The 27,812-nt window shown below is 39.8% G+C and overlaps 1 protein-coding gene across 2 annotated transcripts; it reads right to left on the bottom strand.

Moving 5' to 3' along the window:
• OAT (ornithine aminotransferase) lies at positions 1-27,738 on the bottom strand. Of its 2 annotated transcripts, none has more exons than XM_070752533.1 (10): positions 27,599-27,738; positions 22,275-22,493; positions 13,256-13,480; positions 10,591-10,686; positions 9,113-9,240; positions 6,325-6,447; positions 4,782-4,910; positions 2,842-2,955; positions 1,968-2,112; positions 1-516 (listed from the first exon to the last, which is right to left on the bottom strand). In XM_070752533.1, exons 2-10 carry the CDS (start codon positions 22,471-22,473, stop codon positions 356-358), a joined length of 1,320 nt encoding a protein of 439 aa, XP_070608634.1. In that variant the 5' UTR covers positions 22,474-22,493; positions 27,599-27,738; the 3' UTR covers positions 1-355. The 2 variants fall into 2 exon arrangements, with proteins under 2 accessions (XP_070608634.1, XP_070608635.1); XM_070752534.1 differs by having other exon boundaries at positions 27,628-27,720.
• Positions 27,739-27,812: the final 74 nt, after the last annotated feature.

The raw sequence follows: 27,812 nt of genomic DNA, 5'->3' as shown, positions 1-27,812 counted from the left end.
TGTCCATAATTTTTTTTTTAATGAAAAGTTTCATTAGATGTCATTTTTGGTACAGGAAGGTATATAATTTATACTTTGGCTGAAATGTAAGTAACCATTCAAATTACAGTTCATTAAAAGAGATTGAACAAATAGTCCATGAATAGAAAAAAAGGGGAGAAATTTAGTCTATTTTTCCCCTTTAGGTCCATTATAAAATATATGTTTTAGTTTGATCTTCAAAGGCTGCTTTTCTGTGGCTAACAGAGGAAAAAATTAAAGAAACCAGGAAGAATCAAGCTGAACTAGTGCAATGCCATGCTTCAGCTATAGCAGTTTGCCATCTGGTTACGGGCAGTAGTCGAACAAGACGCCTTCAAAAAGAGAGGAGGGTTTTGTGGATAATGTCAATGCACTCTCTGATCTCATCTTCCTTGATCACTAGTGGGGGAGCCAATCGGATTATATCTCCATGTGTCGGCTTGGCCAGCAGTCCATTGTCACGGAGTCTCAGGCACACTTTCCAGGCATCCCAATCTTAAGGAAGATTAAAAAGAAACGGATTGACAATTTTTTCTTAGGCATTGTAATACAATATGAAGCACACCACAAATAGGTTGCAGTTTTATTTGATTTCATTTCTGGCGAGGGGACAAAACAATTTTGGAAGAAGTGTCATACAACCTGTCGGAGTCTGACTCTGCGATGGAAGATGAGGTGTAACAAGAACTGACACCGAGTGAGAGGGCAGTTCCGTTGGCTTTGGAGGAAACTGCGGAAGGGCAGAAGCAGGCCAGCCCAGGCTGTTCGGAATTAGCAAAGCCTGCAGGCAGGCGGGAACAGAGCTCAGATGACGAGCATGAACCACCTCCTTGAAGAGGAGTACAGACCTTGAAGAGTACAGAGGCAGGATCAGCTCAAATGTAAGATGCAACCCGCAAGGAGTGCCCCGCCCAGCTTTACCAGGCACACCTGAGGAATGAGACTTGCGGAGATGTTATGGGAAGGAGCATTTGTCAGGAACAAATGCTGAGTTCCTGGAGTGTGGGGTGCCAATGTTTAAACTTGCCAAAATCCTTGCATTACTGTCTGGCATTCTGAATTAATTATCTCTACCTTTTGCTCCCTGAACTCCTTGCTTTGCTAGATAAAATTGGGATTTATTGCTGTGCAGCCTTGGTGCAGGCAACGCTGGGCTGGACTAATTGCAAGCAGAGGCTGTTTATGGTTTGTTTGGAGGGAGATGGCCGGCTTGAACTGTCAGTTGTTTGTATTATATCTGTACCATGCCCTGGGTCATCACAAGAAGACTGGAACTACAGTATGGTTGCATGGAAACAACATACTTGGGTTTTAGACTTTGCTGTGAATATATTGATTATCTGAACTCAGCAAGAGTTCTCTTGACATTTTCCCTTTTGCACTTATGGAAGAAGCCTTTCCCCAAGCTGATGCACTCCTCAAATACTGGTAAACTCCATTCCAGCTCTTGCACATAATTCCCTTCTTTGCAGGCTGCGTAGATATTGTTGTGCTTTAAGGCAAAGGTCTCCAACCATTGTGGAGTGGCAAGGAGATGGGAGACGGGATGCCTCTGCGCACGCAGCTCCATTTGTCCCAGCAATGGACATGCACACCTGCCACTCACACAAATGGAGCTGCAAGCACTTATTCACCACTATGCGCACAAGTGGAACTGTGCATGGGCTCACCCACCACTTCCACAGTGCAATTCCCCAAAGGCCACGCCTGATAGTGGTTGGGGACCACTGCTTTAAGGTAATGTGACGAAGGTGTGAAGGTAGCGGGAGACAACCACCTTCCCTGTGGAGCTAAACCACCCTGATTCCCATTCAAGAAAGATGGAAGGACGCAGTGAATATTTGGGTGTTGCTTTAGAACTGGTCCTGTATTCTTCCTGGAAGGAATGATGAGATGGACTTCCTCTCACAGTGATGAGTGGCAGCAGAATATAATGATCATTTTACCTTTAGTTTGCCGAATAACAATAGCATTCAATAATCCTTTTCCTCTGACTTGAGTGACAATATCTGATGGAGTCTTCATCAGCTCGTTTCTCAATATACTGCCCATGACATCTGAATTTTTAACCAATTCCTCTTCTTCAATCACCTAAACGTTTTTAAAATAAAGTTGAAAAGGATGAACATGGGGGATATCATAATAATTTCAATATGAAGTTTAATGTGGAATAGTGCTATGACAGGCAATCAAGAGGTTCCCAAAATCAGGCATGTCTTCTTTCGAAAGACAAAACATACTCTGTCGAATTACTCTACATGGCATTGGACCAGAGTACCTCCGGAACCGCCTGCTACCGCACGAATCCCAGCGACCAATAAGGTTCCACAGAGTTGGCCTTCTCCGGGTCCCGTCGACTAAACAATGTCATCTGGTGGGCCCCAGGGGAACAGCCTTCTCTGTGGCGGCCCCGGCCCTCTGGAACCAACTCCCCCCGAAGATTAGAACTGTTCCCACCCTCCTTGTCTTCCGTAAACTACTCAAGACCCACCTATACCGCCAGGCATGGGGGATTTGAGACATCTTTCCCCCAGGCTCCTTATAATTTATGTTTGGTATGTATGTGTTGTCTGGTTTTAATATGATAGGGTTTTAGTTCTTTTTTAATATTAGATTTGTGCCACTATAATATTGTTTTTACCATTGTTGTGAGCCACCCCGAGTCTTCGGAGAGGGGCGGCATACAAATCTAATAAATTGAATTGAATTGAATTGAATTATTAGTATCTGTGTCTCAAAATCTGCAGGTTTCAAGTTACTGAAAAATCCCAGTACATTAACAGACATTTCAATGAAGGCCTCAAATCTTTACTCACGTACCTCAAGTGCTGCCATGGCCACTCGGCAGGCCAGTGGGTTCCCTCCGTATGTAGAGCCATGTTCGCCAGGTTTTATGGTGAGCATAATTTCATCATCACACAGAACTGCTGACACCTATGGAAGTAGCATGATTGAGGAATTTAAAAATGATTTTTTTTCCAAAATATTTGATTTCCTACCATCTAAACACCTACTGTGTACAGCTAAAGGTAACAACATAGAACAGATCATTTCTTAAGTGTTAATTAAGTGTTTGGCGGGACCCAGGGGAAGAGCCTTCTCTGTGGCAGCCCCCACTCTCTGGAACCAACTCCCCCCAGAGATTAGAATTGCCCCCACCCTCTTCGCCTTTCATAAGCTCCTTAAAAACCCACCTCTGCTGTCAGGCATGGGGGAACTGAGATATTCTTTCCCCCTAGGCCTCTACAATTTATGCATGGTATGTTTGTATGTATGTTTGGTTTTATAAATAAGGGTTTTTTAGTTGTTTTAGTATTGGATTGTTACATGCTGATTTTATCACTGTTGTTAGCCGCCCCGAGTCCACGGAGAGGGGCGGCATACAAATCAAATAAATAAATAATTCAGTGTTTTGCTGCCATATTGTTTCTTGGAAAATGCTAGTGCTGCATCTGCTTTTAGCAATATCTTGGAAAAGTGTCTTGGATCAGCAGTGCTAAAAGTTTCTCCAGTTATTTCTGCTGCAGCCCTAGCCAGTACCAGCCCAAACCAGCCACCATTTATTGTTTATATTTTCAATTTCTATATGTTCACAGAGCCAAGATGGCACAGTGCGTAGAGTGCAGTACTGCAGGCTACTTCGGCTGACTGCTAGCTGCAGTTCGGCAGTTCAAATCTCACTGGCTCATGGTTGACTCAGCCTTCCATCTTTCCGAGGTGGGTAAAACAAGGACCCAGATTATTGGGAGAAATATACTGACTCTAAACTACTTAGAAAGGGCTGTAAAGCCTTGTGAAGCAGTATATAAGTCTAAGGGCTAGTGCTATGCTCAAATCCATGCTTAGGACAACAGTGTTAAAAGAAAATCTTTAAAAAACCAACCAGACACATAGAAACAGCAGCTGAAGTAAAAACAGACTCATAAATCACCGGTCAACTTAACCAAAGTATGGGCTCAGCCCCACCTCCTGTCCTTCAATTGTTTGGTTAAGATTTTATGAAATGTGATCGGGGTCAAAGACAATCTAGTCTCTCTGGGAATGATATTCCAAAGGGCAGGAATCGTGACAAAAAAGACTCCCTCACTGGCCCTGCCAGACAACATTCCTTAGCAGATGGATCATAGAGAATGTACTGCCATTTCAGCCAGCTCAAAGCTGTAGTTCATTTCTAAGTTACACTTGGAAGTCCAAATGATTCACCAATTAAGATTTTGAAGTAATCCTATGCTTGGAACTAAAGCCCATAGAGTTCAAGGAAGCATCCCCTCATGGATTTGTTTTAGAAATTACAATATTTCACAGGTTCCAGCTCTTCTTGAATTCAGTCAGATGTATCTATTTTGCAGCAAATGCAAACCCATCAAGACTATCTCAGCCCTATTAAACTAAAGACATACTAACAAATTTGGCATTTAAATCCATGAAAATTACAAGTTCCCTATTCGTGTTTTCTTTCTCTCTCTTTTTTCTTTGTCTTTGCTCATCTTTTTTTCTTTGTAAAAAGTGTTTCATGAAAATCATAATTTTATATGATATTATATGATAATTTTAAAAAGCAATCCCTAACTCAGTATATAGATTCTTTCTACTAAGATCTTTTTCAATGCAAATAGGAAAGAGTTGTGAAAGTTCTGCCATGCTGTAACAACTTCAGAGTAGGAATGTAATTCAGGGTTCTACAAATTATTCTTAATAATATTAATCTGTTCAAAAATTCAAAAACAAATTCAGAGTACTTTTAAAAAAACAGTACTTACAGGATAAACACCTCCAGACAATGCCTTTCCAAGCAAAATCAGGTCAGGTCTAACATTTTCATGATCAACAGCTAACATTTCCCCTGTTCTGGCTAATCCAGTCTGAATTTCATCAGCAATAAAGAGCACCTGTTAATTATAAACAGAATCAAACAATAACTTTGTATGGAAATTCAAGAATTAATGTTTCTTCTACATGCCAGGTTTATTCAATATTTCAAACAGTTCTATTCCAAGAAGCTAATATGATCATTACAAAGAAATATAATATAGGTATATTATATATTTTTAGGGAAGGTAGGCATCCTGGAATCATCACTTTCAATATTCCATGTTGTATCTGTCTGTCTGCAAATCAATCAATCAACAGAACTACCAATGGCTATAGACTATGATAGGGAGGGGAGGGGAGGGGATGAGAGGAAAGAAAGGAAAGGAAAGGAAAGGAACATTCTAAAAGATTAATCTTCAAAAGTACACATGCATTTCAACAGAAAAAGTCTACAGTACTTTATAGCTCCTGCTAATCGTTTGTTTTAATTGTATGGAAGTTGATAATATGTGCAAATTTTTATTTGAGCCACTATTATGCAACTAAAACTGAGAAATATGTTTAATATAAAAATGCCACTAATATTCCACCATGTTGTAGTCAAAAGTAAACAAAGTTGTTTAAAATAACTCTGTCAACAAAATGAGTTAGTAAAGGCAATTTACTAGTTGATTAGAAATGGGTTAAACGTCCAGGCTGAAGAACACATAAAGCATACGCTTCTGTCTGCTTCAGATAAGCACAGAGCAGATAAGATAGTAGAGTTGAGTAATGTGTCCTTTGAGAAAAAGATTCCAACAGAACAATGCAAGCATCACTATTAAAAAAGGGAACATTGCTTTTTCAGAATGTGTTATATTATTAATTCCAAGGCATTTTGTTTGTTTATACATAAAATACATATTTATACATAAAAAGTTGCCACCAAATTATTAATTCTAATTCTAATTGAAAGAAAAGGGGGAGATTATGAAATACATTGGGAATATTCTATTAATTGTTCAGTCAAAGGTTCTGTCATTTTAAACACCCTGAAATTAAATTAAAACCAATTTAGTTTTGTGTCCTCACCCTATCCATGTTTATATCCTGTCTTTGCCTAGTTTTGATAATGCAGTCTCCAGCCCAGACATAACTATGTTGTACCCAGTAATGGATTTTTCGCCCTGAATACAATAACAAAATCCAGAAAATATATCATTTTAGGTATTACAGAGTACGGTCAGGCAATATTCTAATGTGTGTCTTGACTATAATAGCAATAGAGAACTTCTGTTCTAAAAGATATCATGATGTTAGTTAATTACAAATCTTGACCATTATCCAAAGTTTAAGTATTCTTGTTTTAGAATTTCTGACAAAGTGAATTGTCAGTTTATGAAAGTTTATGACCTTTAATGACATTTGCTAATCTGAAAATATCTCTTCTAATTTTTGACTACCATAGACTAACATGCTCTCTTACAATGTTTTTTGGGTACAATCACTTACATTGTGCTTTGTGCAAAGTTCTCGTACTCCTGTGAGATAACCTTTATCAGGGACAACCACTCCAGCTTCACCTTGAATCGGTTCTACCATAAAGGCTGCAACATTTGGATCTTGAACAGCCCGCTAAAAGGACAAACACATTTGCAATCAGAATTACTAAATACAACTCAGAAGATTCTGCAACTAAGACATACTGAATCCTATTTCTGAATAGGTCAGATTTTATTCAATGCATCACACAAGCATATGTCACCATCCATGTAAAGAGTTTGATTTTGTGGCACTTTAAATTAACTATGGTTTGAAATATTGAGAAATGCATAGACTAGCTTTTATAAAGTAGAATGCTCCTGACAAAAAGAATTGCATTAGTTAATACCTGAAAAATATATGCCAATTAATAGCCCTTAATATTCTTCTTCATCAGTTCTCAGTATTAAATTTTTGAAGGGCACATTTCTCTCTATAATAACTTTAGCAAAAGTTGAAATTTTAGTTAGAAACAAGTGAAACTTGTAATAAAAAGTTGGGCCTTTACTTCTGCCTCTCTTCTTCCCTAATCTCTGTTTCCGTACATTTTACTATTTATTTTGCCTTATTTTCATTTTGTTTCACTCTGCTTTATGTTTGTATTATCAACTCTCCCTGCCTTCTCCACAAGTTGAGAGCCAACATCGTGGTACCCCACCATGAATCATATCCAAATTGATGTATGTTTTCATGGTTAGTGTCAGTTGGGCAGCACTGAGTTTTTAAACCCTGGAGTTCAGCACTGACACATTCACATTGTTCAATAGGTTGTACCTCCTCCTCACATCTTTTCCTCCTTTCAACATACCGTATATTGTATTTGCCCAGTTGACCTTTTCAATTCTGAAGTGCTTGCTTCATTTTTAAACATTTATATTGAATTCTACAGTACATACCAATATAGCAGAATCCTTCTTTTTATAATATTTGGCTCTAAAGCAACTAGTGTAGAAACTACAGTGATCCCCCGGTTATTGCGTCCCCGACCATTGCGAACAGGGTAATTTGCGATTTTTGAACCCGGAAGTCAAAACACCATCTGCGCATGCGTGCCCTTTTTTTCTATGGGCACGCATGCGTAGATGGCGCCCGGCAGATCAGCTGCTGGGCGGCTTCCCTGGGTCTTCCCCCTCTTGCTGGCGGGAGGGCGAGTGGCGGGCATCAGCAAGGAGTTTCCCCACCGCCCACGCAAACTCCTCGCTGCCGCCCGCCCTTCGCCCGCCCACGCCGTTCATTCTCGCCGCTTCCCACCTGAGTCCTGAAGCGAATTCGCTTCAGGACTCAGCTGGAAAGCGGCGAGAATGAACGGCGTGGGCGCGGGACGCGCGACGGACAAGCCGTTCGCTAGCGCTCGCTCTCGCCGCTTTCCACCTGAGTCCTGAAGCGAATTCGCTTCAGGACTCAGGTGGAAAGCGGCGAGAGCAAGCGCTAGCGAACGGCTTGTCCGCTGCCCGCTCGCGCGTCCCGCGCCCACGCCGTTCATTCTCGCCGCTTCCCACCTGAGTCCTGAAGCGAATTCGCTGCAGGACTCAGCTGGAAAGCGGCGAGAATGAACGGCGTGGGCGCGGGACGCGCGACGGACAAGCCGTTCGCTAGCGCTCGCTCTCGCCGCTTTCCACCTGAGTCCTGAAGCGAATTCGCTTCAGGACTCAGGTGGAAAGCGGCGAGAGCGAGCGCTAGCGAACGGCTTGTCCGCTGCCCGCTCGCGCGTCCCGCGCCCACGCCGTTCATTCTCGCCGCTTCCCACCTGAGTCCTGAAGCGAATTCGCTTCAGGACTCAGCTGGAAAGCGGCGAGAGCGAGCGCTAGCGAACGGCTTGTCTGCCGCCTGCCTGCCCGCTAGCGAGGAGCCGAAGATTGGGGGCGGCGCGGCTGTTTTAAAACGTCGCCGCCGGCATGGGGGGGCTTCCTAGCAGCCCCCCAAACCCGGGTTGGGGGTCCGGGGGGTGCTGGCAAGCCCTAGCCGCCGGCTCCTCGCTAGCGCTGCGGAAGTAAAAACACCATCTGCACATGCGCAGATGGTGTTTTTACTTCCGCAGCGCTACTTCGCGAAAACCCGCTCGTTGCGGGGGGTCCTGGAACGGAACCCTCGCAACGAGCGGGGGATCACTGTATTTGGATCCCAGAAGGATTTCTCCCACTTGATAGACAGAGAGGATGGAATTTTGTATAACTCTGTTACAAACTACTATAAAACCATCTTCTGTTACTAAGCCATGTGTTCTTATGCTGAAGTAGTTCAATTCTATCACCAGTCTATGAGAAAATTCATTAATATGCACATCTCATAAGCAATGTTTGTTTGTTTGTTTGTTTGTTTGTTTGTTTTTTGGTTGATTGATTGATTGATTGATTGATTGATTGATTGATTTTTATGCCACCCTTCTCCTTAGACTCAGGGCGGCTTATAACATGTTAGCAATAGCACTTTTTAACAGAGCCAGCATATTGCCCCCACAATCCGGGTCCTCATTTTACCCACCTCGCAAGGATGGAAGGCTGAGTCAACCTTGAGCTGGTGATGAGATTTGAACTGCTGACCTTCAGATCTACAGTCAGCTTCAGTGGCCTGCAGTACAGCACTCTACCTGCTGCACCACCCCGGCTCTTCAATATTACTTAAAGGAATTTTAATAGTTAAGACATTACTCAAAACCAATTCTACAAAAGCTATTCCAGTCTTCCAAGGACAGCTTCCCTAAAATGAAAACACATTTAGCTAAATATCTTGCAACACAGATTGGGAAATTGTGAGGTACCTCAAGAGCAGGCAAATCATTGTAGGGAATTATTTCAAAACCTGGCATAAACGGTCCAAACCCATCATAGCTGGAAGGATCTGTAGAGCTTGAGATTGCTGATAATGTTCTTCCCCAGAAGTTGCCAGCTAGCAAGGGGGTGGGTGGAAAGAAGAGTACACTAAGTGAAGTAACTATATTTACTGTTCAGTTAGGTTTAGGCAGATAAGAAAAGATAGGAGTAACTATTTGTTCAAAACACTTTGTCACCTTTATGGTGGATAAATATAGATCGAATTCCTCCATCTTGACGATTTCTGTCACAATTTTATTCCATTTGTTTTTGATACCATGCTACAGCTAACACTGTTTAACCTACCTTCTTTGTTTCCAGCTATAGCAGAATGCCATTATATAATATAGACTCATATAGATTCATCCATCTTTACGTTATAAACGACTTGCAATATAATAACACTAAGGTCATGAATAATAAGTGATAGCAATTAAAAGTTAGTGATGACTGAGTGCATGGAGTACCAGCCTAACTCGAGCAGATCCCAAAAAGCCTTGACCATTGTTTTCTATTGTTATGACAAATAGAACAATACATTTTACATATTATAATTTTGAACTTTAAATTACATGACTATCATAAACCTCCAGCACTACTATGACAGCTAGTCCTCAAATTATGACCACAATTGAGCCCAAAATTTCTATTGTTAACTGAGACATTTGTTAAGCGAATTTTACCCCACTTTATGATTTTTCCTGCCACCGTTGTTAACTGAATCACTGCAGTTGATAAGTTAATAAGCCAGTTATTAAGTGAATCTGGCTTCTCCATTGACTTTGCTGGTCAGGAAGTTACAAAAGTGGAATCACGTGACCTTGGGACACAGCAATGGTCATAAATATCAACCAGTGTGCCAAGCATCTGAATTTTGATCACATGATCATGGAGACATTGCAAAGACGTTGTAATTATGAAAAAAAGTTGTAAGTCATATTTTTCAGTGCCGCTGTAATTTTGAACGGTCCCTAATGAACTGTTGAGGACTACCTGTATTATAAAAGAGAACTCTTCTGTTTTGTTAACTTTACATGTTTCTTAAGAATTTCAGCCAACATAGATTCTAACTGGGTAGCATGTAATACAATTCTCAATGTTAATACAAAGTCCCAATAAATATGAAGTTTTTTCTCTTCCAATTAATCTATTCACAACTGCAGTTTCAGCTTGGCAGCAACTTAAAGTAAGATTTGTCTTAATGCCATAGAAACTTATAACAGCTAACACGTTCATTACAAATGCTATTTCATAACAATAACAAGTAACACACTACACATTAAGATGTCATGCTTGATGTTTAACCCAAACACCCAGAATCTCTTCTTAAATGCATCGTCTGATGTTTTGCTCTAGTTTCATTTGCTGGCTTATGAGTGTTTTCATTTTACTGTTGCTTTTCATAATCTATAATTGGATTACTCACCTGCAAAAATAATCTTTGCTTTGTATTTTGGAATACCTTTCACTGTGTAAGCCCATTTACGAGCCAACTTGCATGCCGTTTCTCCAGCCTCCACACCTAAAACAAAGAACACATATTTATTTGTTTGTTTGTTTGTTTGTTTGTTTTTATTTATTTAATTAATTTTATTTATTTATTTTGTCCAATACACAATAATACACAATGAAGGTTATAGAGGATATATATAGTAGAGAAGAAATATGAGATATAGGAGAGACTATAGGACTTGGGATGGAAGGCACTCTATTGCGCTTATGTACGCCCCTTACTGACCTCTTAGGAATCTGGAGAGGTCAGCCGTGGATAGTCTAAGGGTAAAATGTTGGGGGTTAGGAGTCCGGTAATGAGTCCCACGCTTCGACAACCCGATTACTAAAGTCAAGTTTGGAGCGGTTAATATTAAGCTTGAATATGTTGTGTGCTCTTGGGTTGTTGTGGTTGAAGCTGAAGTAGTCTTTGAGAGGCAGGACATTGCAGCATATGATCTTGTGGGTGATACTTAGATCATGTTTAAGGCGTCGTAGTTCTAAGCTTTCAAGACCCAGGATTGTAAGTCATATATAACAGAGATGGGAAGCAAAGCAGGAAATAAACATTGGGGAACAAATGATACTCTCTGAACTTGGTTTGCTTTCAGACATTTCATGAACTGACTAGGTAACATCATTAGTGCAAGTGAGTGTGGGATTCGCTCCCTGTTTAGGGACAATAGCTTGCCTTGCCAGTGTTGGCGAGGGTATAGGTTTCTTTTTGGTAGTTCCTTGATTGTCGTACTGCTTTCTACTTGCTTGTTTGTCTGGTGCTAATCTCTGTTTATCAGATTGTTGTCTGCTGGAAAGGATATGTTCTAATCACATAGAGATATACAGATATTTATGTACCATTCAAAAGAGGCAATTAAAAAGCTCAGAAGGAAACAAAAAGACCCGTCCATTCTATTTATGGCACTCTCCTTTTCTCAATTACAGGTTGGTCTTTATCTTGTAAGCACTAGAAGATTCTCATTTCTTTATCCAGCCTCTGGTACACCTGTGCTGCTGTCACTCTTGTTTATATTGTGATATTGTTGAAAATCCATGTAGGAGCTTCATGGCCAATCCTGTTTGGGCTCAGAAACAAGGACTGGCTTGGGTAGATCTTGAATAGGAGACTAATACATAATACCAGAGTTGCAGGCTAAGGTAGGAGGTTTAAAGGTAATCCAAACAAAGCACTGGCAAACCATATCCACGCTATTATGGAAAAAAAACTGTATTTTTTCAGGCTTTTTCAGGGGGCAGGGACTATCATAAGATTTTTCCACGATATCCAAAGCATCCAATATATGGATTAAAAATATTTTTTTAAAAAAAAATTAAATCTTTAATTATTATTTTCTTTTCAATATTTCTGGCCTCCAAGTGCCATCTAGTGGTTTCACAAATGGTATGGTGCCTGAGGCAGTTCAGCTGTCAAATATATTTATTTAACCTATGTATGTGGCAGCTCGGCTCGCAAATTATGACTTTGAGTAACTAATTTAAGATTTTAAAAAAAAACCAATAGGGTAAAAATAAGATAAAAGGACACAGAAACTCTACCTTACAGAGAGCCAGAAAAAGGAAGTAAAAGTGTTGTGGCTCTAGGGGGAAAAAACTTAAAAACAAAGGTAAGCACCTGATTCTTGATCTGTCTGTCTGTCTGTTCCATTATAACTCTGGAACACCTAGGCCATTAAGGAGAGTGAGTGTAGCATCCTAGAACAGCAATTGGTTGTAATATCATTTCTGTCCCAGCTTTCTCTGGAAAGCCAGCTGTGATGTTCACCCTCCACTGGACCAATGGGGAAGCACCTGATGTTCCTTTCTCTTGGGGGGGGGGGTGTATGTGTGTGTGTGTGTCTGTGTGTGTGTGTTTCAGCACAACTCTGGAACACCCAGGCCATTAAGGAAATAAAGTGTGGCATCCTAGAGCAGCAATTGTTTGTGATGTCACTTCAGTCGCAGCTTCCGCCCTCCACTCGATCAATGGGGAAACAGCTGATGTTCCTTTCTCTTGGCAGAAGGCGCCCCCTGGTGGATTTGAGGCTAAGTGCCAGGATCGTAGAAAGGGCGGAAAAGAGAATTGCTTGTGAGCGGGAAGGGGCAGGGATGATGAGAGGGAAGAAAGGCCCTTCCCAATGGCTCCCAAATACTTCAACATCTATAAATACCTGGGTAACGCTGAATTATCAACCAGTAAATAAATTAAAATGCAGTAGTTTTATTTGTACTCCTCTTCTCAAGAGAACACGTGAGAGGTTGATTCCCCACAAGACGACCATCCTAGTTGAGATCTGGAGGAATCAGCAATGTATTCAGATTTTTTTAATGTTTGTCATTGTTTTTACTTTATTTTAATTGTCTTCCAGCCAGAATCACTTGTTGAGAGGAGCAGCCATATAAATTTAATGAGTGACTGAACAAAGGACTAAGTCATTCTCTCTCTTCATGAGATCAGAACAAACACAAAACGTTGTGTCCAACCAGATTTCCATGGTGCCGGGAGCTAAGTTCATGTTTTAGAATTTGCAGCTTGCTTCTGTAACACAGATGTTACCCAGAAGCTTATTTACATTCTGATTGGAGGAGAAGTCAACAAATGTTACCTGTGTTCATTGGAAGCACTTTGTTGTATTTGAACATTTTTGTGATATATTCTTCATATTCACCAAGCACGTCATTATAAAATGCTCTTGAGGTAAGAGTAAGTTTTTCACTTTGGGATTTCAAAGCAGCTATAATCTTTGGGTGACAATGGCCTTGATTGACAGCGCTGTAAGAACTTAAGAAGTCAAAATATTTTTTGCCTTCTACGTCCCATAGATAAACACCTGGAAAAGAATTAGAACAAGCAAAATTTAGTTGTTTCAAAATGCTGTGCATGAAAAACAAAAATTAATCGATTGTCAGGTGACACATACCGTACAAGTAGTCCTCGACTTACAATAGTTCATTTAGTGGCCGTTCAGTTACAACAGCAGTGAAAAAGTTGACTTATGATCATTTTTCATACTTATGGCCATGGCAGCATCCCCATTATCATATGATTTCCATTTAGATGTTTGACAACGGTTCATATTTGTGACAGTTGCAGTGTCCCGGAGTCATCTGATCACCTTTTGTGATCTTCTGACAAGCAAAGTCAAGGGGAAAGCTAGATTCACTTAACAATCATGTTCCTAATTTCACAGGTGTAGTGATTCACTTAACAACTGTAGCAAGAAAAGTCATAAATCGGGGTAAAACACACTTAACAAGTTTCTCACTTAGCAACATAAATTTGGGGGTCAACTGTGGTCATAAGTCGAGGACTACTTGTACTGTTGGAAGCTGAAATCATATTCTTGATTACCTAAATCCGACTGAACAAAATGAGATTTTAAGTAGTTGTGCAGAGGCTGCATAGAAAGCCATTTATCTGATAAAACTATAGCCCCATAATCAAGATTTCTAAAGTCGCCTTTCAGCACAAAGACACTTTGTAAATGAAATTATTTTGTTTAACAAAACTTAATCAGAATGACAATAGTACAAGAGTTCATCTTTTCTCATTTCTGGCAAGGTTTGAACACAAAAATTAAAAGCTTGTCTTTTATAACCTGGGTTGCATTCACAGAAAATTCACTCCGTAAGTAGAGTGACAACGTAATACAGTGGTACATCGTGATACGAACCCCTCGTGATACGAACATCTCGAGATACGAACCCGGGGTTCGGAAATTTTTTGCCTCTTTTTACGAACCACATTTCAGCCTCCAGGAAGGACGTCTTCGTGACGTCAAAGCTCCGCCCATGGAATTCCCTGTTGGGATTCCCCACCTCCTTTCCAGCCTCCAGATCGGCCGAAAACGCCACCGCTGATTGTAAAAACGGCGCTCCACCAGGCGGCGGCGCCCAGCTGTAACCTTCTGAAACAGCTGGGTGCTTCTCGGCGGCCTCCGGAACCCGAACCCGAACCTGAACTTCCGGGTTCGGGTTCGGGAGAACGCCGAGAAGCCCCCCGGCTGTTTTAAGAGGTGACAGCCGGGCGGCAGCGCCCAGCGGAGCACCATTTTGCGATTTTTCCCCCTTTGCACGCATTAATCGCTTTTACATTGTTTCCTATGGGAAACAATGTTTCGTCTTACGAACTTTTCACCTTACGAACCTAGTTGCGGAACCAATTAAGTTCGTAAGACGAGGTATTACTGTGTAAATGAAGCTGTGCTGTGACAAATAGTCAACTGATACTTAGATTGCGTTGATGTCTGAACGTTCAAGTTGATAAAATAAAAATACTGAGAATGATCCTTTTCCTTTGAAAATGACTCTGGGCAGACTTTTGCTAAGAAAAATCTTCTCATTTGAATGAACTACAACTTTTCTTCTTTCCTTAGTGCTAATCAGGGTTTACTACTGTTTTGATGCATTGTATAGCAGGAGTTATTTCCCCCATTCTCCAACCATGATCACGCATGCTGGAACAAGTAAGAAGAGGAGCTACATGCAAGGTAGAAGTATCTCAATTCTGGTCTATGATAATCTGGCAGTGTCAAGCATAGATGGCATTCTATATTTTAGTTAAGAGATAGTATCATTAATTGATAAGACATCAAGTTTCAAAAAGTCCATTCCAAAAACAATAATTAATTCTTGGTTGAAACACCAGTTTCTAAATGACCAGCTCCTCGCCAAAATCAGGAAAACAGGAGGCCATGATTTCTTCAAGGGATGTGAGAAATTTACATTTCCCTACATCAGATGTGTCAAACATACAGCCCATGGGCCAGATCCAGTTCGTGATAGGCCCAGAAATTTCCTATGAATCCATCCCGGAGATGGCAAAGGACCAGCCCATGGCTATGCCCACCCAGTCGGCCGTGACAACAGACCATGCCCACCCCAATCCCCCGAGGGCAAACAAAATCCTGATGTGGCTAACAACAGGATCATGTTTGGCACTCCTGCCTACATATCTTGATGATTTGTCCTATAATTGTTGTACATACTCCTGGTCAGTTGGAGGATGATGAAGATATTGAGGACTTGGATTCAGAGTGTTTATGAATTAGTGGGGGGCATGGGGTTACAGGTAGTAGAACAGGTGGGAGGCCAGCCACAGGATGGGGCTATGAGTTTAGGATCTAGTGAGGGAGAATCAGACATTCACTGGGTTAACCCTAAATTCAGAAGGGCCCAAAAACGTAGAGAACAGGTGTCTGGAAGAAGATATTAAGGAGAAGAATGGGTTAAATACTGTAGTGATGTATTTGGCACGTCAGGGGGTCAGTGGGGAAGAAGGGTGGAGTTTCAACATTGCCGAAGAGAAAAATGGATGTTTTTCTTGCCGCTGTCAAGTAAGCAAAAGTATTCTGTGTTGATTAACAGTCAGGGCTGCTGTTTTAGAAATCATGCTGTTAGGAAAATAAATCTTGTTAAGTGGAGAAGGAGAAGGAATGTGAGAAATGCAGCTAAGGGAGATAACGGACCAACAGATAAGTGCCTGCATGAAATGTGTTTGAATTCCAGAAGAGCAGAGAAATAAATGGAGTTTCTTTATTCATGAAATAATGCATTTAATAAGAGTTATTTGTAATTGCTAAATTTCTACCAGAAACCATAACAATAGTTAGTCTTTACCCTTTACATTTTAGAAAATGAATATTTAAAAAAGGATAAGGAATAAGTCTTCTATACAAATCTAACGTAGGGTAGATCAGAAGTCTTCAAACTTGGCAACTTTAAAACTTGTGCAGTTCAACTACCAGAATTCTCCAGCCAGCATAACTGGCTGAAGAATTCTGGAAGATAAAGTCCACAAGTCTTAAAGTTGCCAAGTTTGGGGACCCCTGGAGTAGATCTTTCTGTTATATGAAAGCTCACAATTCACATAAATTCAATTTCTAACCAAATTTAACATAGGGTAGATCTTTGAGTTATAGAAAAGCTCACAACAAGTTTAAATATGAATATCTTGTATCAGCTGATACAATGGCAGAAGGTTGCTTACTTTCACATTTGCAAAGTAAGCAGAAAACTATAGAACGCTCAAGATACCAAGACAAAACAATTGTGTACTTGCCCTCAAGGAAGAACGTTACTTATCTAGTTGCCAAGCATGCTGTCGGTGAGACAATATTATTCCACAAACCTGCTAATGTGCAGCTGTAAACCAGTAAAAGAGTTGACCTACAAACAGTTTCCAGCTGCTTGTGTTGTACAACAAGCTTTAATCTAACATTACGAGGCTATAGAGTAGCAGGAAAATAGTTAGACTTTGACACCATTTAAGCTTCTAATTAAACCCACGCTGACATTCTCACAAAGTAGTAAAGCTTGCTAAAAAGCAGAGGCACCATGGATGAGACAGTAAGTAAATTATTGGTGTTCTAAATCCTGGGCAGTCTTGTAAAATGTGCTCTATCTTTGTAGAAAGGCAAAACCAAAGGCCCCATAATTTTTACAATGTGAAACAGAAGGAGAAAGAGGGAGAGATGAGAGGGAAAGAATCAGATATTAAAATTATGTTCCTGTTTACAGATTTGAATCTGATCATAAATGTCAACAGAAACTCTTGTGCTAGTTTTATTTGCTTTTTAGTACTTTATTCGGGTTATTCAGTGGACTAATACAATGAGAAATATTAAAAATTTCAACAATCCCAAATACAAAAGTAGGTGGGGGAGATACACCTGCGCCACCAGAAAATGTTAACATTTCTCAGACAACTAGTAGTATACTTCTAAAAGAAGGAGGCACCGGTTGGGGAAATTTTCTTTATTTCTAAAAACTTAAGCAGCCTTCAAGAAAAGAATCTCGATCAGAAGTGACTCTTTCCACCGTTCTCTTATTTATGGATGAAGCTGTAGCAATAGTCACAGTTTAACTTCAAGAGGCCATTTCTACAGCTGAAGTGTCTTGCCCAACTCCTTCCTTTTTTTATCCACAAATAAGTGTTGGGTTTTCAAAATACTTATCTTCTTCTTTAAACATGATGTGCTTTTGCAATAGCAGCCTTTGGACCTATGATTTGCATTCTGTTTTCCATAGGTCAGCTATGTCTTTAACAGAATAACAAAGTTGGAAGTGACCTTGGAGGTCTACTAGTCCAACCCCATGCTCAAGAAGGAATCTCTATACGATGTCAGACAAATGTTATCCAATCTGTTCTTAAAACTCTTCACGTTTGAAGTATCCACAGTTTCTTGAGGCAATTGATTAATTGTTCTCCCTGTCAGGAAATTTCGCCTTAGTTCCAAGTTAGTTGATAGTTGTGAGCAACCGAGTCCCTAGGGAGTTGGGCGGCATACAAATTGAATGAATGAATGAATGAATGAATGAATGAATGAATGAATGAATGAATGAATGAAATTCTCATTATGCCTACAGGTAAACATACAACTACTGATAGACCTCAGTTAACTACAAGGATCAGCAACTCTGCTGGTAATAGAAAAATTACATGATCACAGAGATTTATGAGAGCAGTTGCAGTCATTAATTGAATTGCATGTGATCATTAAGCATGTCACATGATTGAGCCTTCCTGCCAGCTTCCCCACTGCCTTTACTGTAGTGGCCCCCAATCTTATGGACACCAGGGACTGGTTCCATGAAGAGGTGGTTTTCCGTGGACAGGAGGAGGTGTGGTTTCGTGTGCTGCCTGCATCCTATGGATGGAGCTTCCCTTGTTTGTGCGGCCCAGTTTCTAGCCTGCTGCAGACCGATACCAGTCCACAGAGGAGTTGGGGACCCCTGTTTTACTATACTTGTCAGAAACCAGCAGTGAAGCAAATGGCAATCATGTGATCGCAGGACACTACAAGCATAGCAATTACATGTTGATGGGATTAGGACTAGAGCTGCGTAATAATGATCAAATGTCTGTGGAGACACTGGGGTAGCCACAACTAAGATTATAAGTCTCCTCATGCAGCACCAATGTAATTTTGTATGGTCATACAAGTGGTTAAGCAAGGTTAACTGTATAGCCAACTTCCTTAACATATAAATATACTCAATTTTTTGAGCCTAATGCTCGATAAATAAAGGAGGCTATAATGGCTTCAAGCAATATGACCAACAATATCATACAAGTAAATGTAGTAGGAAAAGCAAGTAGGATGCTTGGCTGCATGGCTAGAGGTATAACAAGCAGGAAGAGGGAGATTGTGATCCCCTTATATAGAGCGCTGGTGAGACCACATGTGGAATACTGTGTTCAGTTCTGGAGACCTCACCTACAAAAAGATATTGACAAAACTGAATGGGTCCAAAGACGGGCTACAAGAATGGTGGAAGGTCTTAAGTATAAAACGTATCAGGAAAGACTTAATGAACTCAATCTGTATAGTCTGGAGGACAGAAGGAAAAGGGGGGACATGATCGAAACATTTAAATATGTTAAAGGGTTAAATAAGGTTCAGGAGGGAAGTGTTTTTAATAGGAAAGTGAACACAAGAACAAGGGGACACAATCTGAAGTTAGTTGGGGGAAAGATCAAAAGCAACGTGAGAAAATATTATTTCACTGAAAGAGTAGTAGATCCTTGGAACAAACTTCCAGCAGACGTGGTTGGTAAATCCACAGTAACTGAATTTAAACATGCCTGGGATAAACATATATCCATTGTAAGATAAAATACAGGAAATAGTATAAGGGCAGACTAGATGGACCATGAGGTCTTTTTCTGCCGTCAGTTTTCTATGTTTCTATGTCAGAAATATCCGGGAGCTCCAGGTAAATTCAGCTTTGAATTTACATTTTCTCCCTACCAAGATTTATTAGGAGCATTTCTGAATGGATCCCAACTTTTCCAATGAAGACAGCATGTTTTTGTCATTATCAGTACAGTCTTGTCATTATTGGACACATCATTACTGAGGTTATATCAGAATCTGGTAAGAAACCAACAGGTCACCGAGTTGTTTCGTACCAAATAGAGGTAGTCCTCAAAGTACGACCACAATTGAGCCCAACATTTATGTTGTTGAGTGAGAAATTCGTTAAGTGGGCTTTGCCCAGGGGTGGGCTACTACCCAGACAGGGGGGAACGCAGTGGGGTAGCGAAAATGGAGCTCCACCCCAGAGCACCCAATTTGCACTGAAAGATGTTGAAAGAAAATGCAGGGCATCCTGCATAAGCCACGCCCACAGTGTGGTAGTCAAAATTTTGGTAGCCCTTCACTGGCTTTGCCCCATTTTATGACTTTTCCTGCCACAGTTGTTAAGTGAATCAGTGCAGTTGTTAAATTAGCAGCACACTCATTAAGTGAATCTGTTTTCCCCATTGTTGGGAGGTTGCAAAAGGGCCTCACCTGACCCAGGGACACTGCCACTATCATAAATGTGAGTCAGTCGCCAAGCATCTGAATTTTGATCACTTTGTCCAATGGGGATGCTGCAACGGCCGTAAGTGTGAAAAACACACCTAAGTCACTTTTTTCTCTGCCATTGTAAGTTTGAATGGTCACTAAACAAACTTTTGTAAGTGAATATAGCACTTTTTTCGAATGAATACTGTATTTTCCTTTTTTTAGATACTTATTATGAAATAAGAGATCATTCTAGTTTTACATGCCTTAACGAAAAATAATAGATCAATAAGGCAGGTAGTGTCTTTTGTATTGTAGCTGTCAACCATGTCAGAAGCTTGAAGACAAACAACACTATTTTTGCAGATTCTTTGCATGTATCAAATTACTTTTGGCATAAAACACTGAAAATAATGGCCGATTACTGAAGTATCAATGTTTAAAACCTAGAGTGGGTTGCAGAGTTATGCTACCGCATGTTTAATGCACAGAAATATTAAATGTCAATAAATACCAATTTAGTACTAAAGGAATCTTTAGCACTAACTGGTGGTATCTGCCAGAAGCAAAGCCATTTACAAGAATTATAGTGTAAAAACAGAATCAGGCCACAGGCATCACACAGTGAAATATGAGTTGCTTTCCGAGATTAATCTATTGAAATGTGGCATTTACATGTTGTACCAGGTTTTAAAGTGTTGATACCGTACCCACTAAGCCGGTTGAAAATGCCAAGTCATACTTAGGACAGAAATAGAGAAGGGGCTACAGATTTGTTTCAATCAGTGATGTTGGAAGCTTATTTCCTATAACATAAATATAAATGTATGCCAAATTTCACTGAAAAAGGAAAGATATCAACCACAGGCAAAAATCATTTTTTCGGTGCCAGATATACAAATTATACAAGCCATAGTCCGAAATTACTCTATCTTGCACACACATGGGGGCTGAGAGGAAAGTCCATTTGGACTGTCGCTGGGTGGATTCAAACTTTAACTAATCCACAATTTTAGTTATTATTTGCTGAATAAAGCCACCATCATTTAAGCCACAAACCATGGCTAAATAATGGTTGAGACCATACAATAAACAGGATAATAATAAATCATACAGTAAAATAATCATAAACCTCAAGTTATGGTTTAATATTACATATGTGAATCTAACCAATTCATCAAAAGGGAATAGAGAACCTAGAACACAAGTTTAATCTAACTGTTTGCCCCGTGTGGTATGCTACTATGTCCTTTTTTTTTTTACTGATGTCAACTTCTTTCATCCTGAACTCAATTCTTTACTCTTCCTGAAATAGATATAAAATTCAGACGAAGAATGTTATTCTAACTATAGCATTCTAGCTATCACTGCTCAAAAAAGCAAATTAATGGCAAAATGACAATTCTAGGTCATTTAAAAAAGAATGCCTCTCTCCCAAGAACCTTGCAGTTCTTCCATCATATTAATACCTTAGCTAGAAAAAGCTGCAGGAAGCTTCTAATGCCTAGATCATGAATCTCTGGGACAGAACATGCATAAGCATAAACAAGCTGCTAAGATAGGTAGGTAGGTATGTAGGTAGGTAGATTAGATTTCTATGCCACCCTTCTCAAGGCGACTCAGGAATATGAAGCAACTGATGAGCAAAATGGTTCCAACTTGATCCTGCCAAACTGCCCGTAGTATTTCTAGTCATATGGCTGCAATATCCGTTATGAGAAGAACATCTAGCTTCCTTATTTATTCAGTCATAAAGCTGATTTTTTTATACAATAAGAGATCAGTCTTCTTGAAAGTCATCCCTGCCAGTCCATTCCCCCTTGCTCTGTTGCTCTCTCTTTATCACACATGAATTTATTTCTTTTCGTAGATCGAGAGCCCTGGTGGCGCAGTGGTTAGAAGGCAGTATTGCAGGCTAATTCTACCGACTTCCAGCAGTTCGATCCCGGCCAGCTGAAGGTTGACTCAGCCTTCCATCCTTCTGAGGTTGGTAAAATGAGGACCTAATTGTTGACTCCGTATTCTGACACTGTAAACGGCTTAAAAAGTGCTATAAAAGCACTGCGAAGTGGTATCTAAGTCTTGAGTGATATTACTATTGCTAGATCTGCCAGCCAGGAGAAAAAAAAGGAGGACTGATCCCACAGTAAGTTCTCTCCTTCTTCAGATGGTACATGGGGAAAAGAGGAGAAACAGATCAAACAGCGGCTACAGAGCCCTACTACTCATAAACAGTCTCCTTGAACAAAGTGAAAGATTAAGACCAATATAATCCAATATTATCTAAACCAGTAATGCTCAGAAACAAATCACATCAATTTAAAAAGTGTACCTTTTCCCTTTTCAAGTGCTACAGGCAGTGGATGATAATTATGTGCACCATATTTAGCTTCACGCTCAAATATGTAGTCTGAGGATGGTGGGCCTTGGACTGTTTTCTTGGTTGCAACCGATGTAGCCGAACCTGCTGTGGTACGGATACCCCGACACAGAGCCATCAAGCATTGTGGATGGGCCAGTTTAGAAAGCATGATTGTTGTATAGTTTTAATCTGAAATCAAAGGAAAATTGTAAGAAAATTGTATACCTGTATTCCTAGAGAGCCATAGCTTTATCAGAATACACACACACACACACACACACACACACACACCATTAAATCTCAAAAATAATAGTCAATGGATTCAGGGGTTTAAACAGGTATTATTAACATTTGTAAAGCATTTTAATATTGTTCAAGCAAACTAAATCTGAAGGACTGTTAATACCTTTCGAAAACAGTGAGCAAATTTCTAAAGCAGCTTCTATTCTTTGTGAGTGTGATGACATGCAGACAACAACCCATATAATTAATGTTGCTCGTTTTTATCAATCAGAATAAAGCTGGAAGACACCTTGGATGTCTTCTAATCCAATTCCCTGCTCAGACAGGATACCATTTCAAATAGGTGGCTGTCCAGTCTCTTCTTTAAAAATATCCAGTGATGAAGCACCTACAACTTCTGAAGGCAAGCTGCTCCATTGGTTAATTGCCACACTGTTAGGAAGTTTTTTTTAATTACAGGTTGCTTCCCTCTCTGATTAGTTTCCAACCATTCCTTCTTGTCTTTTCTTCTGGTGCCTTGGAAAATAAATGGATCCCCTCTTCTTTGTGCCAGCCCCTCAAATATTGGAATACTGTATCATGTCACCCTTAGCCCTTTTCTGTAGACTAGCCATTCCAAATCCCTGCAACCGTTTTTCATACTTTTTAGTCTCCAGGCCTTTAATCATTTTAGCTACTCTTCTTAGTATTTTTCCAAAGTCTCAACATCTTTTTTATAATGTGACCAAAACTTGATTCAATTTTCCAGATGTGATCTTTCTAAGGTTTTATAAAGTACTCCGAGTCTCCGGAGAGGGGTGGCATACAAATCTAATAAATAATAATAGTAATAATAACTTCATGTGATTTTTATTCTAGGCAAGATCTGTTAAATCTGTAATGTAATTTTAATCTTGCATTTTGTGTTTTAAATTTAAAGTCAAATAGTATGCCTTATTTTAATTGTGATGTTTCTAACCTGAATAAAAAACATTATCAATATTCTAACAGATTACAGATAGGTTTGTTTCTACAGAGGAATGGATACTTGCTAGCAAGTGTGTTTGTGTATAAAACAATCAAAAAGATGATGATGGAGAGAACTTTGAGGGAAAAGATTGAAACTGAATGACAGAATACAGGAAGTCTTTGACTTATAACAGTTTATTTAGTGACTGTTTAAAGTTACAATGGCACTGAAAAGTGACTTAGGACTGTTTTTCACAGTTATCAGGGTTTCTTGACTTAAGTTTGTTTTCATCAGTTCAGTTCAATTTTCTCCTACCACTCAAGTCATTTATTTATTTATTTATTATTTATTACTTAGATTTGTATGCCGCCCCTCTCCGAAGACTCGGGGCGGCTCACAACATGTAAAAACAAATCATAAGCAATCAGACAAATTTAAAATATTTAAATATTTAAAAACCCCATATGCTAACAGACACACACACAGACATACCATGCATAAATTAAACGTGCCCAGGGGGAGATGTTCAGTTCCCCCATGCCTGACGGCAAAGGTGGGTTTTAAGGAGTTTACGGAAGGCAGGAAGAGTAGGGGCAGTTCTAATCTCCGGGGGGAGTTGGTTCCAGAGGGCCGGTGCCGCCACAGAGAAGGCTCTTCCCCTGGGGCCCGCCAACCGACATTGTTTAGTTGACGGGACCCGGAGAAGGCCCACTCTGTGGGACCTAATCGGTCGCTGGGATTCGTGCGGCAGGAGGCGGTCTCGGAGATATTCTGGTCCGATGCCATGAAGGGCTTTTCCCATTGGAAAGCTAGTTATTTAAAGTAACAAATTTCATTCCTAATTTTGCCCAGACAACATGTTTTCGCAAAACTCCCTGCTTTGCTTTCGCAAGCCTGATCAGCTCAGAAAAAGATTTTGCAACTTCCCCATCACAAAATGCTCGCGGTTTTCCTGAATGGTTACTCATCTACAATTTGAGAATCCCTAGGTTACCAGTGTGCATAAACCTAATTAATTGTGGTTTTTTTCAACAATCTTAAGATTGTTGCATGGTTTAGCAAGGTCTACAGTGTCATTAGAGTGACAGAGTTGATATTCTAGGCCTCAGCTGAGTGGTGAATATACAAATGTATATACAGTACAGAACAAAATACATGCATTGGTCTATGATACTTGAATCTCAAAAAAAAATGTACAATAAAAATTGTAATTGTTCTATCGAATTTTGTTAGTGAGCTCAGGAAAAGAGGGACAGGATCTACATATGGATTATAGTCCACTAGGTAGGTCCACAAGATATCAACTTGACAAAGGGAGGTGACTGAGTCACTTCTGAACATTATCTCGACACTCTTAACTTAAAAAATGTTTTGGCCCCTATTGCCTTGGTAATGGAGTCTTCATATCTCCATCAAATCTTCTTAGTCATCTTCACTATCAGTGGCCATCCCAATGTTTGCACATTATGCAAATGTAGTCAGTATGAAACATTTGCTTTAATATGGAGACAAAGCCATAAATTATGAGAAGCGTCCTGAGTGTCACAATTTTCTCACCGATGTCACATGATTCAATACATTTACCCTGAACAAATATCCATTTGTCTGTACTTTCAATCTTTTGTATCATTCTAAGTAAAAAAAAATATCAGTAACATACCATAAATCTATTCTAAATAAATAAAGCTACCCTTGGAATTTCTCACAAGTGTTGCAAGAGAGAGGAAAATCACAGTGTTTTGCTGAAATACTTTAGTTTCTTATCTATATGTTCAAAGCTTCAGTTCCAATATGCTTGACAGGTCACAAGTGGATTACCTGATCAAATATTAGCTAAATCTATCCACTGTTAAGCGTCCTTGTTTGGCAGGCACTAGAGACCTGCAAAGGGGCAACATGATAGAATAATTCTGTAAACTTTCTACTCTCCACAATTATTGCTGCAGATCGAAAAACCCTTCATAGATGAAAAGGGACAGACAGTAGTACTGTACTGCATTACAGTTTTGACATACATGTACAGTACATAAACATTTACAAGGGACCAATAGTCACAATCACACCTACTTGTTTATTATTACGTTATGCTTGATCCATTATTATTTCCTTAATATATCTATTAAATTGCTAAAACACCCAGGCCTATCATCCTTAACAGATGAAATGGTGCATTGTATTATTTTTGAAACAAGGCATTTCAAATGGGCTAACTTATAGAATGTGTCCAAAATTTGGATCCTATGGCTCTGTGGAATTGAAATTTGGCATTATATGTCATAATACAAAATGTATAAAATGTATCAACTTGATGGATATTTAGCTAAATATGACTTATAAGGCTTCTTGGGAAGATTCAGTATTGTTGCAGTAATTTCTAGATCAGCTAAAAATGTATCTAGTAATATTTTAATGCAAGATGATTACATATAAGAAAAACACCTTTTTCCATTGGTTTTCATATTTCATATTCCTGGATAGTGCTAAATAGTTTCCAAAGAGATTCTATAACTATTCTAGTTGTTCAGGATATACCAGTAAGTACGCCTGTTAATATTAACACAGGATATTAACGAGCTCCAAATATCTAGACACTTCAAGGAAAAAGATCACATAAGATCTGGATGAGATCCAGGTTTAATATTACATAATTCATAGTTGCATCAGTCTGAATGTCTGGCCATTCACACATCCTCAAATTAACTTATTTTGTAAGAAAGGTGACACTAAGATTTCTTTCAATATTAAAATCCGATACACACACCAACACACTCGAAAATTATGGTCACATTTTAAATATAGAAAGCAAAACAGCTACCGGTATTTTTAAAACTTCCATTATAAAAACCAAATTTACCCTTGCTTTAAAAAAAATTCAAAACTGAATTATATTACTCATGTAGCATATATACTACTTTTAATCCTCTTTACCTGGAAGGTTGAAAGGCATTCAACCTTCCAGGTAAACCTGGAAGGCATTTTTAATATAAAGTGAAGCCACTAAAACTGGCCCCTTAAACATCCCTTGTCATAGTTAATCCTTAACTATTTGGCACCAAGATATGTCCATTAATAGGTTGAATAATTGGTGCCAACTAGTTATAAAAGACATAAAACCTTTCCCCAATTTTAAAGGAAACAAATGATTTTGATTTTTCAACATGTAAAAAAGGTAATATTTTTATGTTTCAAAACCTAGCCCCGGCATATCAGCCAGCATAGGACCTACGTGGTGGAACAAAACAAACACTACTGTTTCTTGGGAAACTGAAAACCATATGGAAATATGTACCACCCTTCCAGTTTTTGGACATGTCGGTGTACTATCTCAAAAAGTCTCAAAAGCTTGTCTAACACGGGACAAAAATGTGCATATAAGTTTCAGACCAAATTAAATCAAATTGCTCCCCAAAACATTGTTCTTCTCTTTCTGCCACCCCTGGGATATTGGAAGGGCTTGCCTTGAAAGAAGAGATTGCCATATCTAAAAACCACAAATCAGTGAAACCCCCATTCTTAGGAAACGTTATGGTTAAGTGATCCTCAGTAGATTTCTACGGAGTGCAACCCATTCTCCAGACACAATCATCCCTGGAGACTTTTGTTTTGTTTTTTTTTTTTGTTTTTTTGCTAAAAACTAAAGACTCAGGCAATGCAGAGCATTGAAGGATGCTGTTATGCAAATATTTTTTTTAATTTATCAAGACTGACTGCAGCTGAATAAAACAGAAGCCTTTCCCTCTTAGTCACAGCCATACGCATCCACACTCCTGACATGCTCAGGATATGTGATCGTACTCCAGACCATCAATCAATCAATCAATCAAAATAGAGCTGGGAGGGAAGAGTGATCAAAGTGGCATCGAATCTAGCAGGAGGACTTGGGAGGAAGTTATGCAACTAAGAAGGCAAAAATTGAGAAGGACTTTGCAGGATCCCCCCCAACAGGAACAAGCTCTACTTGGGATCTCCTCCCAAGTACCAGCTTCTCTTTTCTCACCATCCAGAAACTCCCTGGAAATGGACTTTTGGGGAGAGTCAGCATCCTTTCCCGACCCCAGACCCCAAACCGGACGCTAACCGGCGCCCGATCCCTCCGCGGTACCTCCGAGATCCGGCTCCCTTTCCCCGCACCTTCAAAAACACCTCGAGGAAACGTCAGCGCGGCTTATCCCGGTGCCCGTCAGAGCGAAAAGAGGCCGATCGCGTCACAAACCTACGAATAAGACTTGCCGCCTGCGAGGTGCCTCATTGGTTTCGCTTCCTCGATCACGGCCAATCACGGCGCGGCTTTGGTGCCTGCCCCCTCCGGCTTCCGT

Source organism: Erythrolamprus reginae, chromosome 5 (assembly GCF_031021105.1).
Source record: "Erythrolamprus reginae isolate rEryReg1 chromosome 5, rEryReg1.hap1, whole genome shotgun sequence".
Classification (NCBI taxonomy): Eukaryota; Metazoa; Chordata; class Lepidosauria; order Squamata; family Dipsadidae; genus Erythrolamprus; species Erythrolamprus reginae.
Note: the sequence above shows the minus strand (reverse complement) of the source record. Positions and strands in the feature narration are given on the sequence as shown.